Source organism: Rhinoderma darwinii, chromosome 2 (genome assembly GCF_050947455.1).
Source record: "Rhinoderma darwinii isolate aRhiDar2 chromosome 2, aRhiDar2.hap1, whole genome shotgun sequence".
Taxonomy (NCBI): domain Eukaryota; kingdom Metazoa; phylum Chordata; class Amphibia; order Anura; family Rhinodermatidae; genus Rhinoderma; species Rhinoderma darwinii.
Window position 1 is genome coordinate 149341705 of NC_134688.1, and position 19062 is coordinate 149360766.

Consider the following 19062-nt stretch of genomic DNA (forward strand, 5'->3'; position numbering starts at 1 on the left):
CTGTCAGTAATTACTGTCCATAATTACTAATGTAAAATACTGTTCTCCACACATTCTAAAAGCCATAACTTTTCTATTTTTCAATCGATAATGCCATATGAGGGCTTGATTTAGAGTTGTAGTTTTTCATTGCGCCATTTACTGTACCATACTGGAAATCGAGAAATAAATTCTTTGTGGAGTAGAATAGGAGAAAAAAACAGCAATTCCTCCAAATTGTTTTTTGGGTTTCGTTTCAACATCATAAACCGTGCAATATAAACAACATGTTAACTTAATTCTGCGAGTCAATACGATTACGGCGATACCAAATATATATATTTTTTTATTTTCTACTACCTTTACAAGGGAAAAACGAATTGTTAAAAATAAAATTTGTTTTGTGTCGCAATATTAGAAGACCAATAACTTTATTATTTTGCCTTTAGTTGAGCGGTATGAGGGCTTGTTTTTTGTGGGTCGATTTTTATTGGTACCATTTTTGGGTACATAGGTGCATTTGATCACTTTCTATTCTATTTTTATTGGGAGACGAGGTGACCAAAAAACAGCAATTTTTGCGTTTTTTTTTTGTTTTTTTTACGCCGTTCACATTGCCGGTTAAACAATGTTAAATTGTAATAGTTCAGACTTTTACGGACGCAGCGATACCAATTATGTTTTTTTTTTGTTCTTTACATTGCTTTGTCCCCCAATGGGAAAAAGTTTTTTTTTTCAAAATTATAAATTGGTTTTGTTTTGTATGGAAAAAAAGGTAATTATTTTTTTATTAGTCCCCCTAGGAGACTTGAACAGCTATCGTTGGATTGCTTGCCCCATATACTGCAATACTAATGTATTGAAGTATATCGTAATTTTTACAGGCTCCTATTAAGCCCTTTCTCTGGTAGGGCTTAATAGGATCACAAAGATGACAGACCTGGGGGCCTTCATTAGGCCCCCGGCCGGCCATGACAACCATTGGCACATCGCCATCTTATCGTGAGGGAGCGGATGGGACATCAGAGGAGGCTACAACATTCACTTAGTATAGAGCGGGCTTAAGGTCCTCTTACATAGCCCGACTTGGGCTGTGTAAACGAGTGCCGATCAATGAGATAGCTCGTTGATCGGCGCTCATTTGCTCCTTTCACAAGGAGCCATGTATGGGGACGAACGCTCGTTACTCCGATTGCTCATCCCCATACAGTTGTATCATGTCGGCAGCACATCCCTAGGGAGATGTGTTGCCGACAACGATAAAAGTTTATGCATTTAAAACTATGCAATCAGCCTGTGTATGAGCATTTGCTCGTTTATCGGCTGATCATTGCCCTGTTTACACAAAGCAATTATCGGGAAAGAGCGTTCTATGAACACTCGTTTGCCCAATAATTGGCCAGTGTAAATAGGCCTTTAGCTCCATACTTCCCCTAGCTGACTATTTTGTAAGTGTACGTCAAATGTTGACAAGGGGTTAATGACCAGTGCTTCCATTCAACAGCAAAGAAGCAGTAAGGGTATGTTTACATGAGTAGTTTTAGTTGTTGTGGTTTTTGACGAAATCATGGTTATCACTGCAAAAGTGCAAATTTTTTTTGTAAAAACCTACTTTTTTTGCAGCGATTCCATAAAGTGTGACAAAAAAAAACGTATCAGGTGAACATAACTGGAGTCAGCACTTTTAGCATTGCTTTTTAAACAGCATATTCATCCTTGCAAATCATTCAAAATTCTTTGCTGATTAATTTCATAATATATCTTTATAAAGGTTGGAGCTCTGTTTTTCTGATACAGAGCTCCAGATTCCTGAAAGAGACATATATTTTGGGTGACTACAACCACCATTAGGGGGAGCTAAAAAGCCTATTGCATACTGCTTTATAATTGCTTTCAATGTATAAACAGTGTGCAGTGATCTCCTATGCTCATGCTAGTAATGGCTGCAGGGGGGCAGAATTTTATCATGTAACTCTACGTCGCTACAGGGGATTTGGAGCTCTGTATTATAAAAAGTAGTTCTGACCGCTTTAAAGATATATTAAAAAGTTAATCAGCATAGAATTTTGGATGCAGTTTCTTTAAGCAGTTACCTTGCTGACTTTCTAGTTTGGGGAAGTATACCATGCACTTTTTTGGAACCACTGTCTAATCATTTATGAAATTACATGACACCATACATGACATCATACATGATGATTTTAAGCTGTAACGGATCTGTCTATGTACAGTATAACAATAAAATATTAATGTTACAATAAAAATGACGCAATTTCTTGCAAAGTACAATTTTTACCACAGCAAATTCATATATTGCTCATGCATCTCTTTTATGTTCCATCTGAATTTTTCAAATATCCTTATCGAATTGACTTTGGATAACTATTCTTTAATGGAAGGTATGGCCGTGTCCTTCAAGTATTTTAGGAGTAATGCTTTTGTTGCATTAAGTAGATGTGGAATTGCTGATTTGCGGTTTAAGATTTTACGCGTTATGTCAATGTTGAGAAGAACCACAGTTATAGTTTGATTGTGATATGCTCAGACTCCCACGAGCTCTTTCAGTATAATTATGACATATGACATACGGTCTTTAAAGAGGTTTTCCAGTCATTTAAAATGTATGGCCTATCCTCAAGATAGGCCATCAATATCTGATAGGTCGAGGTCCGACTCCCGTGACCCCTGCTGATCAGCTGTTTTGAAGAGGGTGCAGCGCTCGTACGAGCGCTGCTTCTGTTCATTTCTACTTTATGGCCTATGCTGATGATAGGCCATCCGTTTTTAGGGACTGGAAAACCTGTTTAATAAGAAATACAGGTTACCCAAGTTTAATAGATTCTAATAGTGCAATAGTGTTTTAATGAGACTGCATCTGTGGGAATCTTCTGTTTGGATTATTTTTATAATGAACAATCGTATGAATCACTGTTTGTGCTGGACAAGCGTTGCTTACTTTGGCTTTATTCTAAACATTGTACTTCATAGTTACAGAAGAATCATGAATGAATTCAGTGTTCTTTGCAGTCAGCACTGCTATTGTCTTTAGTTTAGTAAAATAAATGAATAAGGCGACACTAATAGTGACCATAATATATGCATCGAAGTGCAAATTGTAATGCAGACAAAGTAGGCACTTTTTTAAAACATTTTTTACATTACGATTGAAAAATGTATAAAAAAACAACTTTTTGTCTATTAATCCAATGTACAATATCCATTGTGCAGTTGGAATATATGCACGGAGCATCCTATAAGTACAATAAGGATTTATTAATATATTTTCTCATCATTCTTAAGTATAAATATGCATTTTGTTTTGGCTATTACAATTGTTGTATAATTGAAATGACCTTTAGAATCATATATCAAGTATAATCATTGTTTTGTTTCACATACAGAAAATCCTGGGCTCCTACAAACAGGAACAACACTACTACTACTACGACTACAACAACAACTGAGAATAGACAGTAAGAGAAATAACAAGTTAAACAATTGTTGCAAAAAAATTTGGGAGTTTGCGGTTTACATTTTTAGCCTTCATTTAAATTTTACCCTCAGCATCTACATAACTGCAGTATTAAAAATCAAAATACCCAAAAGTCTAGTGCTGAATCTCAGCTGCCATATTTCTCTCCTTGGCAGCTGAGACCAGAAGTAGTGCTAGTGTGTATAAATATGACCACAGCCGGGTAGGACACATCAGATTTTGTTCAGTGTAAACTATATGCCATGGCTTGAAAATTGGACCAAACAGCACCTTTACCCAGAGGTGCAGTGTGCCCTGGCATCTGCCCAACTTGGTGCTGATACCGGCCATATATACATTTCTCAAGAGGACTTAGTTATGCTATTACAAAAGTAGCTTTTACTTGATTATATATATATATATATATATATATATATATATATATATATATATATATATATACACACAGTGAAGGAAATAAGTATTTGATCCCTTGCTGATTTTGTAAGTTTGCCCACTGTCAAAGACATGAACAGTCTAGAATTTTTAGGCTAGGTTAATTTTACCAGTGAGAGATAGATTATATTTAAAAAAAACAGAAAATCACATTGTCAATTATATATATATTTATTTGCATTGTGCACAGAGAAATAAATATTTGATCCCTTTGGCAAACAAGACTTAATACTTGGTGGCAAAACCCTTGTTGGCAAGCACAGCAGTCAGACGTTTTTTGTAGTTGATGATGAGGTTTGCACACATGTTAGATGGAATTTTGGCCCACTCCTCTTTGCAGATCATCTGTAAATCATTACGATTTTGAGGCTGTCGCTTGGCAACTTGGATCTTCAGCTCCCTCCATAAATTTTCGATGGGATTAAGGTCTTTAGACTGGCTAGGCCACTCGATGACCTTAATGTGCTTCTTTTTGAGCCACTCCTTTGTTGCCTTGGCTGTATATTTCGGGTCATTGTTGTGCTGGAAGACCCAGCCACGAGCCATTTTTAATGTCCTGGTGGAGGGAAGGAGGTTGTCACTCAGGATTTGACGGTACATGGCTCCATCCATTCTCCCATTGATGCGGTGAAGTAGTCCTGTGCCCTTAGCAGAGAAACACCCCCAAAACATAATATTTCCACCTCCATGCTTGACAGTGGAGACGGTGTTCTTTGGGTCATAGGCAGCATTTCTCTTCCTCCAAACACGGCGAGTTGAGTTAATGCCAAAGAGCTCAATTTTAGTCTCATCTGACCACAGCACCTTCTCCCAATCACTCTCAGAATCATCCAGATGTTCATTTGCAAACTTCAGACGGGCCTGTACATGTGCCTTCTTGAGCAGGGGGACCTTGCGGGCACTGCAGGATTTTAATCCATTACGGCGTAATGTGTTACCAATGGTTTTCTTGGTGACTGTGGTCCCAGCTGCCTTGAGATCATTAACAAGTTCCCCCCGTGTAGTTTTCGGCTGAGCTCTCACCTTCCTCAGGATCAAGGATACCCCACGAGGTGAGATTTTGCATGGAGCCCCAGATCGATGTCGATTGACAGCCATTTTGTATGTCTTCCATTTTCTTACTATTGCACCAACAGTTGTCTCCTTCTCACCCAGCATCTTACTTATGGTTTTGTAGCCCATTCCAGCCTTGTGCAGGTCTATGATCTTGTCCCTGACATCCTTAGAAAGCTCTTTGGTCTTGCCCATGTTGTAGAGGTTAGAGTCAGACTGATTAATTGAGTCTGTGGACAGGAGTCTTTTATACAGGTGACCATTTAAGACAGCTGTCTTTAATGCAGGCACCAAGTTGATTTGGAGCGTGGAACTGGTCTGGAGGAGGCTGAACTCTTAATGGTTGGTAGGGGATCAAATACTTATTTCTCTGTGCACAATGCAAATAAATATATATAATTTTGACTATGTGATTTTCTGTTTTTTTTTTTTATATAATCTATCTCTCACTGGTAAGAATTAACCTAGCCTAAAAATTCTAGACTGTTCATGACTTTGACAGTGGGCAAACTTACAAAATCAGCAAGGGATCAAATACTTATTTCCTTCACTGTGTATATATATATATATATATATATATATAAACAGGGCCAGCTCCAGGTTTATGTGGGCCCTCGGGTGACACAGACTTAGTAGGCCCCTTTGCGGGGAAACTCACGGGGCCAGTAAAATGGCAGAAAACTTCACTTTGTGCCCCCATATAAACGTTAGGCCCTGTTTATGTGCCCATATAGAAGTTAGGCCCCCAGTTTGTACCCCCATAAATTTAGTCCCCTCCCAGATAGTACAACACAGCCCCCCAGGTAGTGCCACACAGCTCCTACCTCTCAGGTAGTGCCACACAGCCCCCCTCCCAGGTAGTGCCACACAGACCCTCCTCCCAGGTAGTGCCCACAGCCCCTCCTCCCAGGTATTGCCACACAGCCCCCTCCTCCCAGGTAGTGCCACACAGCCCCCTCCCTAGAAGTGCCACCGAGCCACCCTCCCTGGTAGTGCCACACAGCCAACCTCTCTGTAGGTAGCGCCTTTGGGGTTCCCTCTAGGAATTGAAACCCCAGCCAGAGCATTGCCGACGCTCTGCCTGGGGATTCCGCTTCAGGAGAAGCCCCTGACGTCACTGTCCATATATCGACAGTGTTGTCAGGGGCAACCCCAGAGCCATAGTCCTGGGCAGAGCACTACTAGCACTCTGCCTGGGACTCCTGCTCTGCTCCTGATATCACTGTCCATATATGGATAGTGATGTCCGGAGCAGAGCTGAAGTCCTGGGCAGAGGACTAGTAAAGGCTCTGCTCTGGTACTCTGGCTCTGGGGAAGCCCCTGACATCACTGTCCATATACGGCTAGTGATGTCAGGGGCAACCCCAGAGCCAAAGTCCCGGCAGAGCGCTACTAGCACTCTGCCTGGGACACTGCTCTGCTCCTGGCAACACTGTCCATATATGGACAGTGATGTCAGGGGCTTCCCCAGAGACTGAGTCCCGGAGCAGAGCCGCTTCTAGCTCTCTTCCTGTGACGCCTTCTCTCCTCCTGACATCACTGTCCATATATGGACACTGATGTCAGGAGAGAAGGAGTCCTCCTGACATCACTGTCCATATATCGACAGTGATGTCAGAAGAGGAGAAGGAGTCCCTGGCAGAGCGCTAGAAGCAGCTCTTCTCCGGGACTCCATGTCTGGGGGGTGCCCCTGACAGTCAGGGACTTCCCCAGAAATGGAGTCCCGGAGCAGCGCCACTTCTAGCGCTCTGCCTGGGACTCCTCCTCTCCTCCTGACATCACTGTCCATATATGGACAGTGATGTCAGGGGCTTCCCCAGAGACAGAGTCCCTGAGCAGAGCCGCTAACGCTCTGTCTGGGACTCCTTCTCTAATCCTGACATCACTGTCCATATATGGACAGTGATGCCGTGACTATGGCAGCGTCAGCACCCGGAGGCCTAGTGGGCCCCCCAAGGGTAGTGGGAGGCTGTATCTGTAGACATCCGACTTTTAGGACCCACGCCTATCAGCAAAATGAAGGGGCAACTCCTGCTTCATGGGTTACTCAGGCACAGCACCGTTGATACAGTTGTGGCTGTGTCTTGTACTGCAGCCTAGTCCTATTTACTTAAAAGGGGGTTGTCGAGGTCATTCATTTAATTGAAGAGCACTACTGCATACAAATCTTTTCCTAGATGTAAAAATTATATATAACACTTGATTCAAGTTGCAATCTACTACATTGGTCTGAGCAGTCATCATTCATGCTTCAAACATTTCACGGTCATTAGTGGCAAACACTACGATAGCAGCATTTCCTGTACTATTTCTCAGAAAAGAATATGCAAATGCATGATCATCTCCATGATACAAAAAGTATGGCTATTTTAGGTTTAGTGAATCTTTGGAATTTACATAATCTGTCACTAAGACGATTTTAACCCTCACATTGACTCGATGTGTGAGCTTTGACTGGTGGGGTTTTTGGCATTTCATGTGAATTAATGGAAGACACTATCTCCTCATCATAAATGAAGGCATGTGTAAGATTCTCTACAAGTTTTTCTATAAAGGTGTATATCATGTAATCATGGCAGTTAATTACCCCCCCCCCCCCAACAGGGTTGTGCCAGGCAAACCAGAAGGACAAAAAATGTAAGTACTGCTCTTTTTTAACTTTTCAGGAAATTTTAAAGACTATAAATTCATAAGTACATTTAGGGGGAGTGAAATATTGAGGGATGTAAAGAAAAATGGAATTATACTTGAAAACACAATGATAAAACAGCAGCAATATGTTATCTCTAATTTCATTGTATTTTGTTGTAATACTCCACACATCATGGCTAGGTACTTGCTTTACAAAACAGAAACTTTCCAAACAAGAGTTCCTGTTTTTACTATTACCATATTAATTTTTTGCCTCAAGTGGTCAAATATTTAGGTCTAGGTCTCTGGTAAATACAATACATAAGACCTAGTCATTTGGTAACAGAGGTATTATAATAATCTCTAAGAATAAAACTCATAACATACTACTGGTGGACTGGACACCCACCTTAATGTAGTTTTTATTAATAAGTTGGATAAGAAATATTTTGGGTTAGTGTAATAACAGATGCTACTAAACACAAAATCATATTCATGCCAATCCATATTAATTAAATATAACTCTGCCATCTTATCCATTAGCACGATTTTCTCATCGGATACCAGGACAACGGATAAACAACCCAGAGGCAGCATTGTTGATAGTGCCAGATCAAGGTACAGTAAACTGATATTGTGAATCGGAATATTCTTTGTTTTCAAGTTAAAAAAATGTAGTAGCAAAGTAAAAAAAGTGGTAATGAAACAAAATTGTTGTAATAAAATGGAATATGTATATATATATATATATATATATATATATATATATATATATATATATATATATATATATATATATATATATATATACATATATATACAGCCATAGAGATCTATGTACATACCACTTGTATCAAGAGCTACTGTACCTGTGTGTGTGCATAAAATCCACCCCAGCAGTAAATTTATACCAATGCATATCAGAAAATGTTGGAGAGGGCAAAGCAGTGATATAAGTAAGCTCAATAAGCCGGGATTTTTGAGCCTGTGGAACAGTGGTTCTATTTGTTATAGTAAATTGCCTTCTATTCGATAGTGACTTAAAATTAAGCATTCTTTTTTTACATTTGCATATCTATATATGCTGTATGTATGTATCTATATATGTTATACTGTACGTACATTACTCTTTATATGTGTATGATTTCCATAGAGCATATCACAAATTACAATATTGATTCAGAGAGGTTGAGATAATTGTTACGTCATAAATAAGAGCACGGTATGTACTCTATTAGTTGATTTACTAAAACTTTCTGATTATGGTAGCTTCCTGGCTTCTTTTATGTCACATGTGATTTATCTGGTGTTATAGCATAGTCAAAAATGAACCCTCCCTTCAAATAGTAAATAAAGCACGGGAACCATGATGAAAATAAATATTAATAATAATAATATAATAAAGCCATGGACTTGTAGCACTTAGGCTGGGTTCACACGTGGCAGAATTTCACTTAAATTCCGCTGCGGACACTCCGCAGCGTTAATCCGCAGCGGAGCCGTTTGTCCATTGACTTACACTTTAATTTAGCAGTGTTCGTTTAGACGATGCGTACAATTCCGCTGCGGAGCATAGGCTGCGGAGCGGAATTTGGTGTCCGCAGCATGCTCTGTCTGTTGCGGAGCAGTGGCGGACTCATGGCGGAATTTCTCCATTGACTTCAATGGAGATTCTAATTTCCGCAATGAAGTCCGCAGATGTCATGCACATGTTATGTGTGCTGCGGATGCGTCTTGCTTTTTTAACTTGACATTTCTTCATTCTGGCTGGACCTATGTATTTCTAGGTCTACAGCCAGACTGAGGAAGTCAATGGGGCTCCCGTAATGACGGGAGCGTTGCTAGGAGACGTCTGTAAATAGTCACTGTCCAGGGTGCTGAAAGAGTTAAGCGATCGGCAGTAACTGTTTCTGCACCCGGGACAGTGACTACCGATCACAATATACATCAACCTGTAAAAAAATATAAGTTCATACTTACCGAGAACTCCCTGCTTCTGTCTCCAGTCCGGCCTCCCAGGATGACGTTTCGGTCTAAGTGACGGCTGCAGCCAATCACAGGCCAAGCACAGGCTGCAGCGGTCACATGGACTGCCGCGTCATCCAGGGAGGTCGGGCTGGATGCCGAAAGAGCGACGCGTCACCAAGACAACGGCCGGTAAGTATGAATTTCTTTGACTTTCACAAGGGAAAGTGCTGTCCCTTCTCTCTATCCTGCACTGATAGGGAGAAGGGAAGTACCTTTCCCGCAGTCCGCAGCAGCTAGTCCGCATCAATTTACTGCACATTTTGTGCAGATCCGCAGCAGAATCTGCAACGCAGATTCTGTGCGGCATTGATGCGGACAGTTGCGGAGGAAATCCGCCACGTGTGGTCATGCCCTAAGGCTATAAACAGGTGTGGAATAGTCGTTCAGTGAGTGCATAAAGGAGGAGGCTAGAGGACCAGGTAAGGAAATTTGTCGGTTAATATAACCAATTCTAGTGTAATTCTTTGCAGTTCACTGAAAGCGATAATTTACATTTTGTAGGTTGCTATGGTAACGGCTCGCCCTTTGAACTGCACATTCAGTGCATGATCCACAATGTCACTGTTGTAAGCAATACATTACTAATTGTCAAATTTGAACAAAACCACTGCTGGTAGATTGCATGCAATTAAAATAAGAAATACATATCGTGGGATACATAGGAAATAAAATAATTTAATGTTTTTTTTTTAGATTTGAAAAGACTGAGGAAAAGCCAATCCCACCCACCTCATCCAGGTAAAACGTTCACCTTTGTAACTTCTGGGTGTTCTTCAACTGTAGTCTTTTATTGACTTCCATGCATTTGTCATATATTAGTAGAATAATCTTCAAATGCAAGGTTAGTGACTAGTGCGTTAATGAAGATCCATTGTGGTTTCCGTTTATTTTTTACGGCATGAATAGCACATACTGGAACGATAAACATATCTGAAAAAATTGTCATAGTTCTGTTATAAATGGAAGTCATGACCCTATTGTGAGCACAGCCTAAGGGCATGACCACACATGGCGGAATTCCTCCGCAACTGTCCGCATCAATGCCGCACAGAATCTGCGTTGCAGATTCTGCAGCGGATCTGCACAAAATGTGCAGAAAATTGATGCGGACTGGCCGCTGCGGACTGCAGGAAAAGTGCTTCTCTTCTCCCTATTCAGTGCAGGATAGAGAGAAGGGACAGCACTTTCCCTAGTGAAAGTCAAAGAAATTCATACTTACCGCCCGTTGTCTTGGTGACGCGTCCTTCTTTCGGCATCCGGCCCGACCTCCCTGGATGACGCTCCAGTCCATGTGACCGCTGCAGCCTGTGCTTGGCCTGTGATTGGCTGCAGCCGTCACTTACACTGAAACGTCATCCTGGGAGGCCGGACTGGAGACAGACGCAGGGAGTTCTCGGTAAGTATGAACTTATATGTTTTTTTACAGATACATGTATATTGAGATCGGTAGTCACTGTCCCGGGTGCAGAAACAGTTACTGCCGATCGCGTAACTCTTTCAGCACCCTGGACAGTGACTATTTACAGACGTCTCCTAGCAACGCTCCCGTCATTACGGGAGCCCCATTGACTTCCTCAGTCTGGCTGTAGACCTAGAAATACATAGGTCCAGCCAGAATGAAGAAATGTCATGGTAGTAAAAACAATACGCTCCGCAGCACACATAAGATCTGCGGACTTCATTGCGGAATTTTGACTCTCCATTGAAGTCAATGGAGAAATTCCGCCATGAGTCCGCAACCAGTCCGCCACTGCTCCGCAACAGACAGAGCATGCTGCGGACACCAAATTCCGCTCCGCAGCCTATGCTCCGCAGCGGAATTGTACGCATCGTGTAAACGAACACTGCTAAATTAAAGTGAAAGTCAATGGAGAAACGGCTCCGCTGCGGATTAACGCTGCGGAGTGTCCGCAGCGGAATTTAAGTGAAATTCCGCTATGTGTGAACCCGCCCTAAGTGTATCAACCATCACCAGCATCAATGCTTTTATCTTAATTCCCAATTTTCGGCCAGTTTCTAATGTGGCATAACATCGCTTAAATCACATAGATAAATAAAATGACTACATCTATGACAGGTTTTGAAGGTCAATGCAGCATCCAGAATCATATAATTATTCTCAGCTCAAGATAGCTGGCTTATTTTATATGCCATCGTCCAATATATATGGAGTTCACAGACATTTTATCTTATCCAAGGATATGTTCACACGTGGCAGATTTATTGGCGAAATTTCTGTGACTGTTATTTATCTGAATGGGGTCTGAAAAAAAGTCATGGACATTCTGCAGAAACAACACCATTCAGATGTATGGAACACATTTTGAGATGTAGAATTTTCTACAACAAATTTTGCCATGTCAACATAACCTAACCCCTGTAAAATAGTCAATGTCTCCCAGAGATGTTATAGAGTTAGATCCATGGTACAAAGGGGAACAAAGTAACATACAAAGTTTTGCCATCTTGACAACAGATGGTCTAGCAGGTACTTGTTAAGTAGTATATCATTGGCCTCTTATCAGAGACACCCCGTTTCACATTGAAGCTGTCGCAGTAATCAGCTTCCCCGGCAGACAGCTGATATTGCTGGGCAAAGTCTTCTCTGACCACACATTTGGCAACAGACAGACATTTGTAGTATTACATAGCGGTCATTCAGATGAATAGCCTCCGGTGCGCCAGAACGGGAGCTGCTTTGACTGAGCGGTTCTCCGTTCTGGCTCATAGAGGCGGGTCCTGAGTCAGTTTAATAGGGCGCTTAGAAAATAGGGCATATGGAAAGGGATACTCTTCATGAGACAACCCATTTAGATATTGTAGTTATGCCTAGTGCAGGGCTTGAGGGGGTGGTAAATGACACATCAATTTTCTCTACGGTGTTCTTCAAACCCCTATGTCCTGTATCGTCAGCTTAGGGCCCTGTTCATACAGAGTTTTTTTGCAGGCAGAAAAATCTGCCTCACAATTCCTTGAGGAATTTTGTGTCAGATTTTGACCTGCCTGCAAATTCTTGCCGCGATTTTCGCTGCAATTTTTGCCCACGGCCGTTGTGCGCCGCGAGCAAAAACTCAGCAAAAAATGCTTTCAATTGATTTCAATGGGAAGTCAGAGGCGGAACCACGGCAAGAAAGAGCATGCCGCTTTTTTTACCGCAAGTGGCTAAAAACCGCCACGGAAAAAAACACTTCCGCCTCCCATTGAAATCAATGGGAGGTGGTTTCGGCCGTTTTTTGCCGCTGATTCCGACGTGGTTTCCGCGTCAAAATAAGCATAAAAAAACTCAGTGTGAACTGGGCCTAGGTCCTGTAGTAGACATAACACGGTGTATCAGTTTTGCTTGGAATGTTGTATAAATGTAGAAGCTCTACAAACATTGCCTTGATTTGATTGAGCGTGTTGGAAGTTGAGAGTGTAATTGATCAATATAAGATGCTTACAGTTTCACTTGAACTTCATCATTTGAACATAAGTGATGTCTGTCATCATTTGTAAAAAAATAAATAATATATGAGTTTTATCACTTTTGTCAGAGTTCCAAATGTTGATGAAAAGTCAAAGTTACCTCCCAGATCACCTAGTGGCAAAATTGATGACCGGTAAGTAAACTTTATTTTCTAACATAATTTACATAGATCTATGGTCAAGCTCTCATCATATTTGGCTTGGAGAACACTCTGGCTTTTTTGGATATCATGTAACCAGTTCATAATTTTATAGCCATATAATAAAAATAGTAATTCTTATTATCAACCATTGACTAGTAAACACAGGCAGATGGGTTATACAACTTGTGAGCTGCTGAGACATTAGTGATATGTAAAAGTTGAAAAGAACTATGTAAAAGATCAACAGAGAAAGCCATTCTTTGAGTTAGGGGTTCTCTATCTTTCCCAAAGGCTACAGCGGCAACAGCAAGGGGAATAATTAGACAGGAGAATACAGGTCCAATAGACGCAAAGCTAAGAGCAGACAGTAATGCATAGAGGATATAGGTTTAAGACCTGGAAAATCCTTACAGCAATATTTTCTTGGTCAGAAATAAATTTACACATAAAATATTTTATTTTAAAGTTACATTTTTAGAGATAGTTGGCAGCCATTGCCTCTTCGCCTTAAATTACATTCAAATATTGGTTAATAAAATGAAAAACATGCTTACACAAATATGTTATATTATAATTAATATCATCATAGGCCTTCATACCCCAGTAAGCGTGTTATTCCAGAGAATGGAGAAAGAAGAAGTGCAGTGGAAAGAAAGCAGAGGTATGGTTGATTCAAGTCAGCAGATTAACCTACAATGCATACTTTTCATATACATTTGTATAGATAGCTAGATAGAGCACTAATAAACTAATAATTGACAAAAAAAAAAAAGAAGCTCTATCTGTCCAATTCCTTAGGCCTTATTCACATGGACGTGTCCGTTTTGCGCGCGCAAAAGGTCCGTGTGGCATCAGCATATGGTGCGTGGCTGCGTGATTTCCGCACAGCCGGTATCATTATGACACTCTGTTTTTATGTTTACAAACAGAAAAGCACGAGGTGCTTTTCTGTTTTCATTCATTTATTTTACTACTGTAGCGCGCATCACGCGTGGCACCCGGAAGTGCTTCCGTGTGCCGTGAGTGATTTGCACACACCCATTGACTTCAATGGGTGCGTGCTGCGTGGAACACGGGCAAGTATAGGACATGTCATGAGTTTCACGCAGCGCACATACGCTGCGTGAAATTCACTGACAGTCTGAACGGCCCCATTCACTAACATAGGTCCGTGCGACGCGCGTGAAAATCACGCGCGTATCACGGACGTATAACACGTTCGTGTGAATAAGGCCTTATTATGTTGAACCCCCACAAATCTCCCACCACATGAACCCACGGGACTAAAAAAAAAATTACAAAATAAATATATCTAGTAAAATATGCTAGGACTACTATCCAGGGCTAGGAGCAGAGGAGTAACCCCGATATTGTACTAGCATATGGAGTGCAAATAGCCATACCATACAGCACTTACAGATGTGTCCTTCTTTAACTTATCTCTAAGGCTCAGTTCACATCTCGTTTTGTGCACGTTTGTACAGGGTGGGCCATTTATATGGATACACCTGAATAAAATGGGAATGGTTGGTGATATTAACTTCCTGTTTGAGGCACATTAGTATATGGGAGGGGGGAAACTTTTCAAGCTGGCCATGGTGTTGACCATGGCGGCCATTTTGAAGTCGGCCATTTTGTATCCAACTTTAGTTTTTTCAATGGGAAGAGGGTCATGTGACACATCAAACTTATCGAGAATTTCACAAGAAAAACAATGGTGTGCTTGGTTTTAATGTTACTTTATTCTTTCATGAGTTATTTACAAGTTTCTGACCACTTATAAAATCTGTTCAAAGTGCTGCCCATTGTGTTGGATTGTCAATGCAACCCTCTTCTCCCACTCTTCACACACTGATAGCAACACCGCAGAAGAAATGCCTCCCGATCTGACCCCCTTAGACTTTTATCTTTGTGGTCATCTGAAGGCAATTGTCTATGCTGTGAAGATACGAGATGTGCAGCAACTGAAACTACGGATACTGGAAGCCTGTGCTAGCATTTCTTCTGCGGTGTTGCTATCAGTGTGTGAAGAGTGGGAGAAGAGGGTTGCATTGACAATCACAGACTAATTCAAATAAATTTAGCAAAAAACATGTGGGGTTAAAAAGCTAACTGTACCCCTAGATAAATTCCCTGAGGGGTGTAGTTTCCAAAATGGGGTAACTTTTGGGTGGTTTCCACTGTTTTGGCACCACAAGACCTCTTCAAACCTGACATGGTGCCTAAAATATGTTCTTAAAAAGAGAAGGCCCCAAAATCCACTGGGTGCTCCTTTGCTTCTGAGGTCAGTGTTTCAGTCCATTAGCACACTAGGGTCACATGTGGGATATTTCTAAAAACTGCAGAATTATTGGCAATAAATATTAAGTTGCATTTCTTGGGTAAAACCTTCTGTGTTAGAGAAAAAAATGTATTACAAATGAATTTTGGCAAAAAAAATATGAAATTTGTAAATTTCTACTTTGCTTCAATTCCTGTGAAGCGCCTAAAGGGTTTAAACACTTTCTGAATACTGTTTTGAATACTACGAGGGGTGCAGTTTTCAAAATTGGGTGTTTTATGGGGGTTTCTAATATATGGGCCCGTCCCTGAAAATATTGCCTTTCGAAATTTTCTTGAAAATGTGAGAAATTGCTGCTAAAGTTCTAAGCCTTGTAACATCCTAGAAGAATAAAAGGATGTTCAAAAAACGATGGCAACATAAAGTAGACATATGATAAATGTTAATTAGTAACTATTTTGTGTGGAATTACTATCTGTCTTACAAGCAGATACATTTAAAATGAGAAAAATCATAGTTTTTTAAAATGTTCTCTAAATTTTGGAATTTTTCACAAATAAGCAATGAATTTATCAAACAAATTTTTCTACTAACATAAATTACAATTTTTCACGAGAAAATAATCTCAGAATCGCTTGGATAGGTTAAAGCATTCAGGAGTTATTACCATATAAAGTGACACGTCATATTTGAAAAAATGGGGCTGGTCCTGAAGGCCAAAATGAGCTTGGTCCTGAAGGGGTTAATGTAATTTAATTTAAGACACGTTTCACTGTGCCTAAAGACCCTGTTGCATCAGTGATAGTTAAACACTATATTTCCTCAGGAGGTCTGACTCAATGACTGTATATATTACTTGTTATAACTGAATTTTATGTATGCAGTACATGTCAATTATAATGTCTCCTATATTTGTTAACAGAAGTCAAGATATTGATAATCTCATTGACGTTTCAACCTCAAAGGTTTCCAACAATAAAGGGTAATCTATTTTTTATTTTCTAATGTATCTACATGAATGCAATAAATATATATTAACCTTTTATTTTTCCTATGTGCAGTCACTTCTTATAAGTGGTTTCTGAAATACTTTGTAGACATGCATTCAGCCATATTCAGGAGCTGCATCACATGGGTGCTGAATATGGTGCCCATAAAATTGCATGGGCAATAACATGGTGCCCAAAGAAGGGCATGGGCCATACTGTTCCTCAGTCTGCTTCTGGTTTTTACATGGAGGCACACAGAGTTTTTTTCAACTGATTCTGTGAGAATTCCGTGAGAAACAACATTGTGGCATGCTCCAACACATGTCATGTTACAGAGGTATTCTCCCCTAGAAGAATTGCTCCTAGTGGAGAATGCTGTGCCTCACAGAGGTTCACAGAGGCACATGGAGGCACCACACGGCAGCACACAGAGTGCAATACAGGTCCATACTACGTCCAATTCTTCTGTTTCTTCTATGGTGTGCTTGAGTCCTAATGTCTCAGATAACAGGTTGCAATATAAACTGAAGGTTCCGTGCACGTGAATGTGTGAACAAGCCCCAGTAGTGTTCTTCACCTCAGAAACAGAAAATCATTGGTAATTAGATCAAAATAGAAATCTCTGAATGAGCTAGTTTTTTTTTTTTAACATGTGGTTCTTATTATACATCTGTATAAAAGAGGTATAAAGCCACTTGCCATATGGCAACCTCATGCCATGGCAGGATAGCCTGGTGAGCAACCGTGGCACATCACAGCACAGAGTAGGGTCTCAGCTGTGACAAAGGCTGCTGCATAGCATTGCAGAGGGTTGTAGTTAGCTAAAGGGGTGCAGAAGTAGAAGTTACACCCAGACCCCAGTGACTGAGGGGGCCCAAAGGTTCCTCTACCACATAAATAGACACCAGTGTAATAAATAGCACATGGTAGTAGGGGGCCCTGTTACACATTTTACAAGATTCTACATGTAAGACCTCCGGCTTTGCACTCGTGTAAATAGATTTTTAAAAAAAATCTCCCCTCTGTTCTCTGTGTTGAGTGGGACTATTATTATTACATCTGTAATCTCTTTAGTACATTTAATAATGTAGTTAGAAAGTGTGACCAGCTGTGATCATCTGTTTTCGTGTCTGCTAAGGCATTTTTGGAATAGATTATGTTTTTTTACTCTTTGTTTTTTTTATTGATTTAATAGTACTCAAGATATTGACAACCTTATTGACATCAAACCCACCTCCGACAAAGGAAAGAAAAGGTAAATACAACCCAAGAAATGTATTGTGCATCATGAAGCCTCATAAGGTTTGACATTCGCACTGATCACGCAATATAAAATAATGATCAATATTGAAAAGAAAGATATTCAAGATTAGAAATAATACCTCAAATTTTAGGAAAAAAACGTCAAATATGATATTTATTCATACAAATATATCTATTATTACCAGGGCCAGATTAAGACTGCCAGCAGAATGGAGCAGTTATTTATGATGCCCCCCCACCCAACTAGCACAGGGTTCTCCACGACAATGCTTCTAGGCATTTGAAGCTTAGTACAATCTATTATAAACTGTGCCCCACAAAATAGAAGCCAGAGTGCTTGAGATATTAAAAGTCCACTAAGTTAAAAATTAGAAGCAGTGACTTACATTTGATGCCCATCGTTCTTCGCTCTGTACCCATAGATGGTGGGTGGCATGTAGTGAGTGTAAGTTCGTCTTTGCTAAGTGATAAAAAGAAATGCAGATAACATTACACATATTCATATACTGTATATACTGTATATTATATATAAAATATGTATAGTAAAATATGATTTCTCATCTCATAAATTGACTGCATATCCACAGGATAGCACAGCGAGCTACACTGTTTTCGTAACTCAGGAGTCTTATATATTATCTTATACATTTATGGTATATCCACAGAATAACACGCTGTGCTATTTGTTTAATCCAATTGACTTCTATTGGAGTTATGCAAACAGCTGAAAACAGCCTGTTCGGCTATTTCTGTACCTCCCGTCCACTTTAGAAGACATGACAGGTGTGAGGAGACCTGCGTTCTCGAGATGGATGCAGGTCCCAGAAGTGGTTCCTGCATCTATCAGACATTTATAGCATATCATGGGGATATACAATGAATTTATGAGATGGGATTCAAAAACCCATTTAATGACTGCAATATTTCTCAAAAGCAAAGAACAGTGAGGTTCTTGTCACACAGTTTAACTGCTTCCCGACTGCCCACAGTAAATTCACGTCGGCACTTGCTGGGCTCTGTGCAGCGCCAACATGAATTCACGGTGGGTGTTAAAAGCACGTTCCGGGTGTCTCAGAGTAGCGCTGACACCCGGATCCACTGTTAACCCCTGCCTCTGGTCCCAGAGACATGATCGGGACCTGATTGGTTCAGGTCCCGATCATGTGATCGCAGGGAAAGTTTGTTGTAGCAACGAACTGGAAAGTTTGTTACTATAACAAACTGGAAAGTTTGTTGCTACAACAAATTTCCCGGGGACCGATTGCGGGTGCTGCAGTCGGTTGCATGGCAAAACCGGAGGCC

The 19062-nt window shown here is 40.5% G+C and overlaps 1 protein-coding gene across 3 annotated transcripts in view; it reads left to right on the forward strand.

The window, feature by feature from the left end:
- Positions 1-19062, forward strand: part of SCEL (sciellin) — a 148593-nt gene that overhangs the window by 39487 nt on the left and 90044 nt on the right. For all 3 annotated transcript variants that reach the window (XM_075852368.1, XM_075852369.1, XM_075852370.1), the window contains 8 exons: positions 3381-3452; positions 7565-7597; positions 8135-8209; positions 10313-10357; positions 13153-13218; positions 13817-13888; positions 16431-16490; positions 17693-17752. In XM_075852368.1, coding sequence (XP_075708483.1) covers positions 3381-3452; positions 7565-7597; positions 8135-8209; positions 10313-10357; positions 13153-13218; positions 13817-13888; positions 16431-16490; positions 17693-17752 — 483 coding nt within the window. The remainder of the gene's footprint in view (positions 1-3380; positions 3453-7564; positions 7598-8134; positions 8210-10312; positions 10358-13152; positions 13219-13816; positions 13889-16430; positions 16491-17692; positions 17753-19062) is intronic.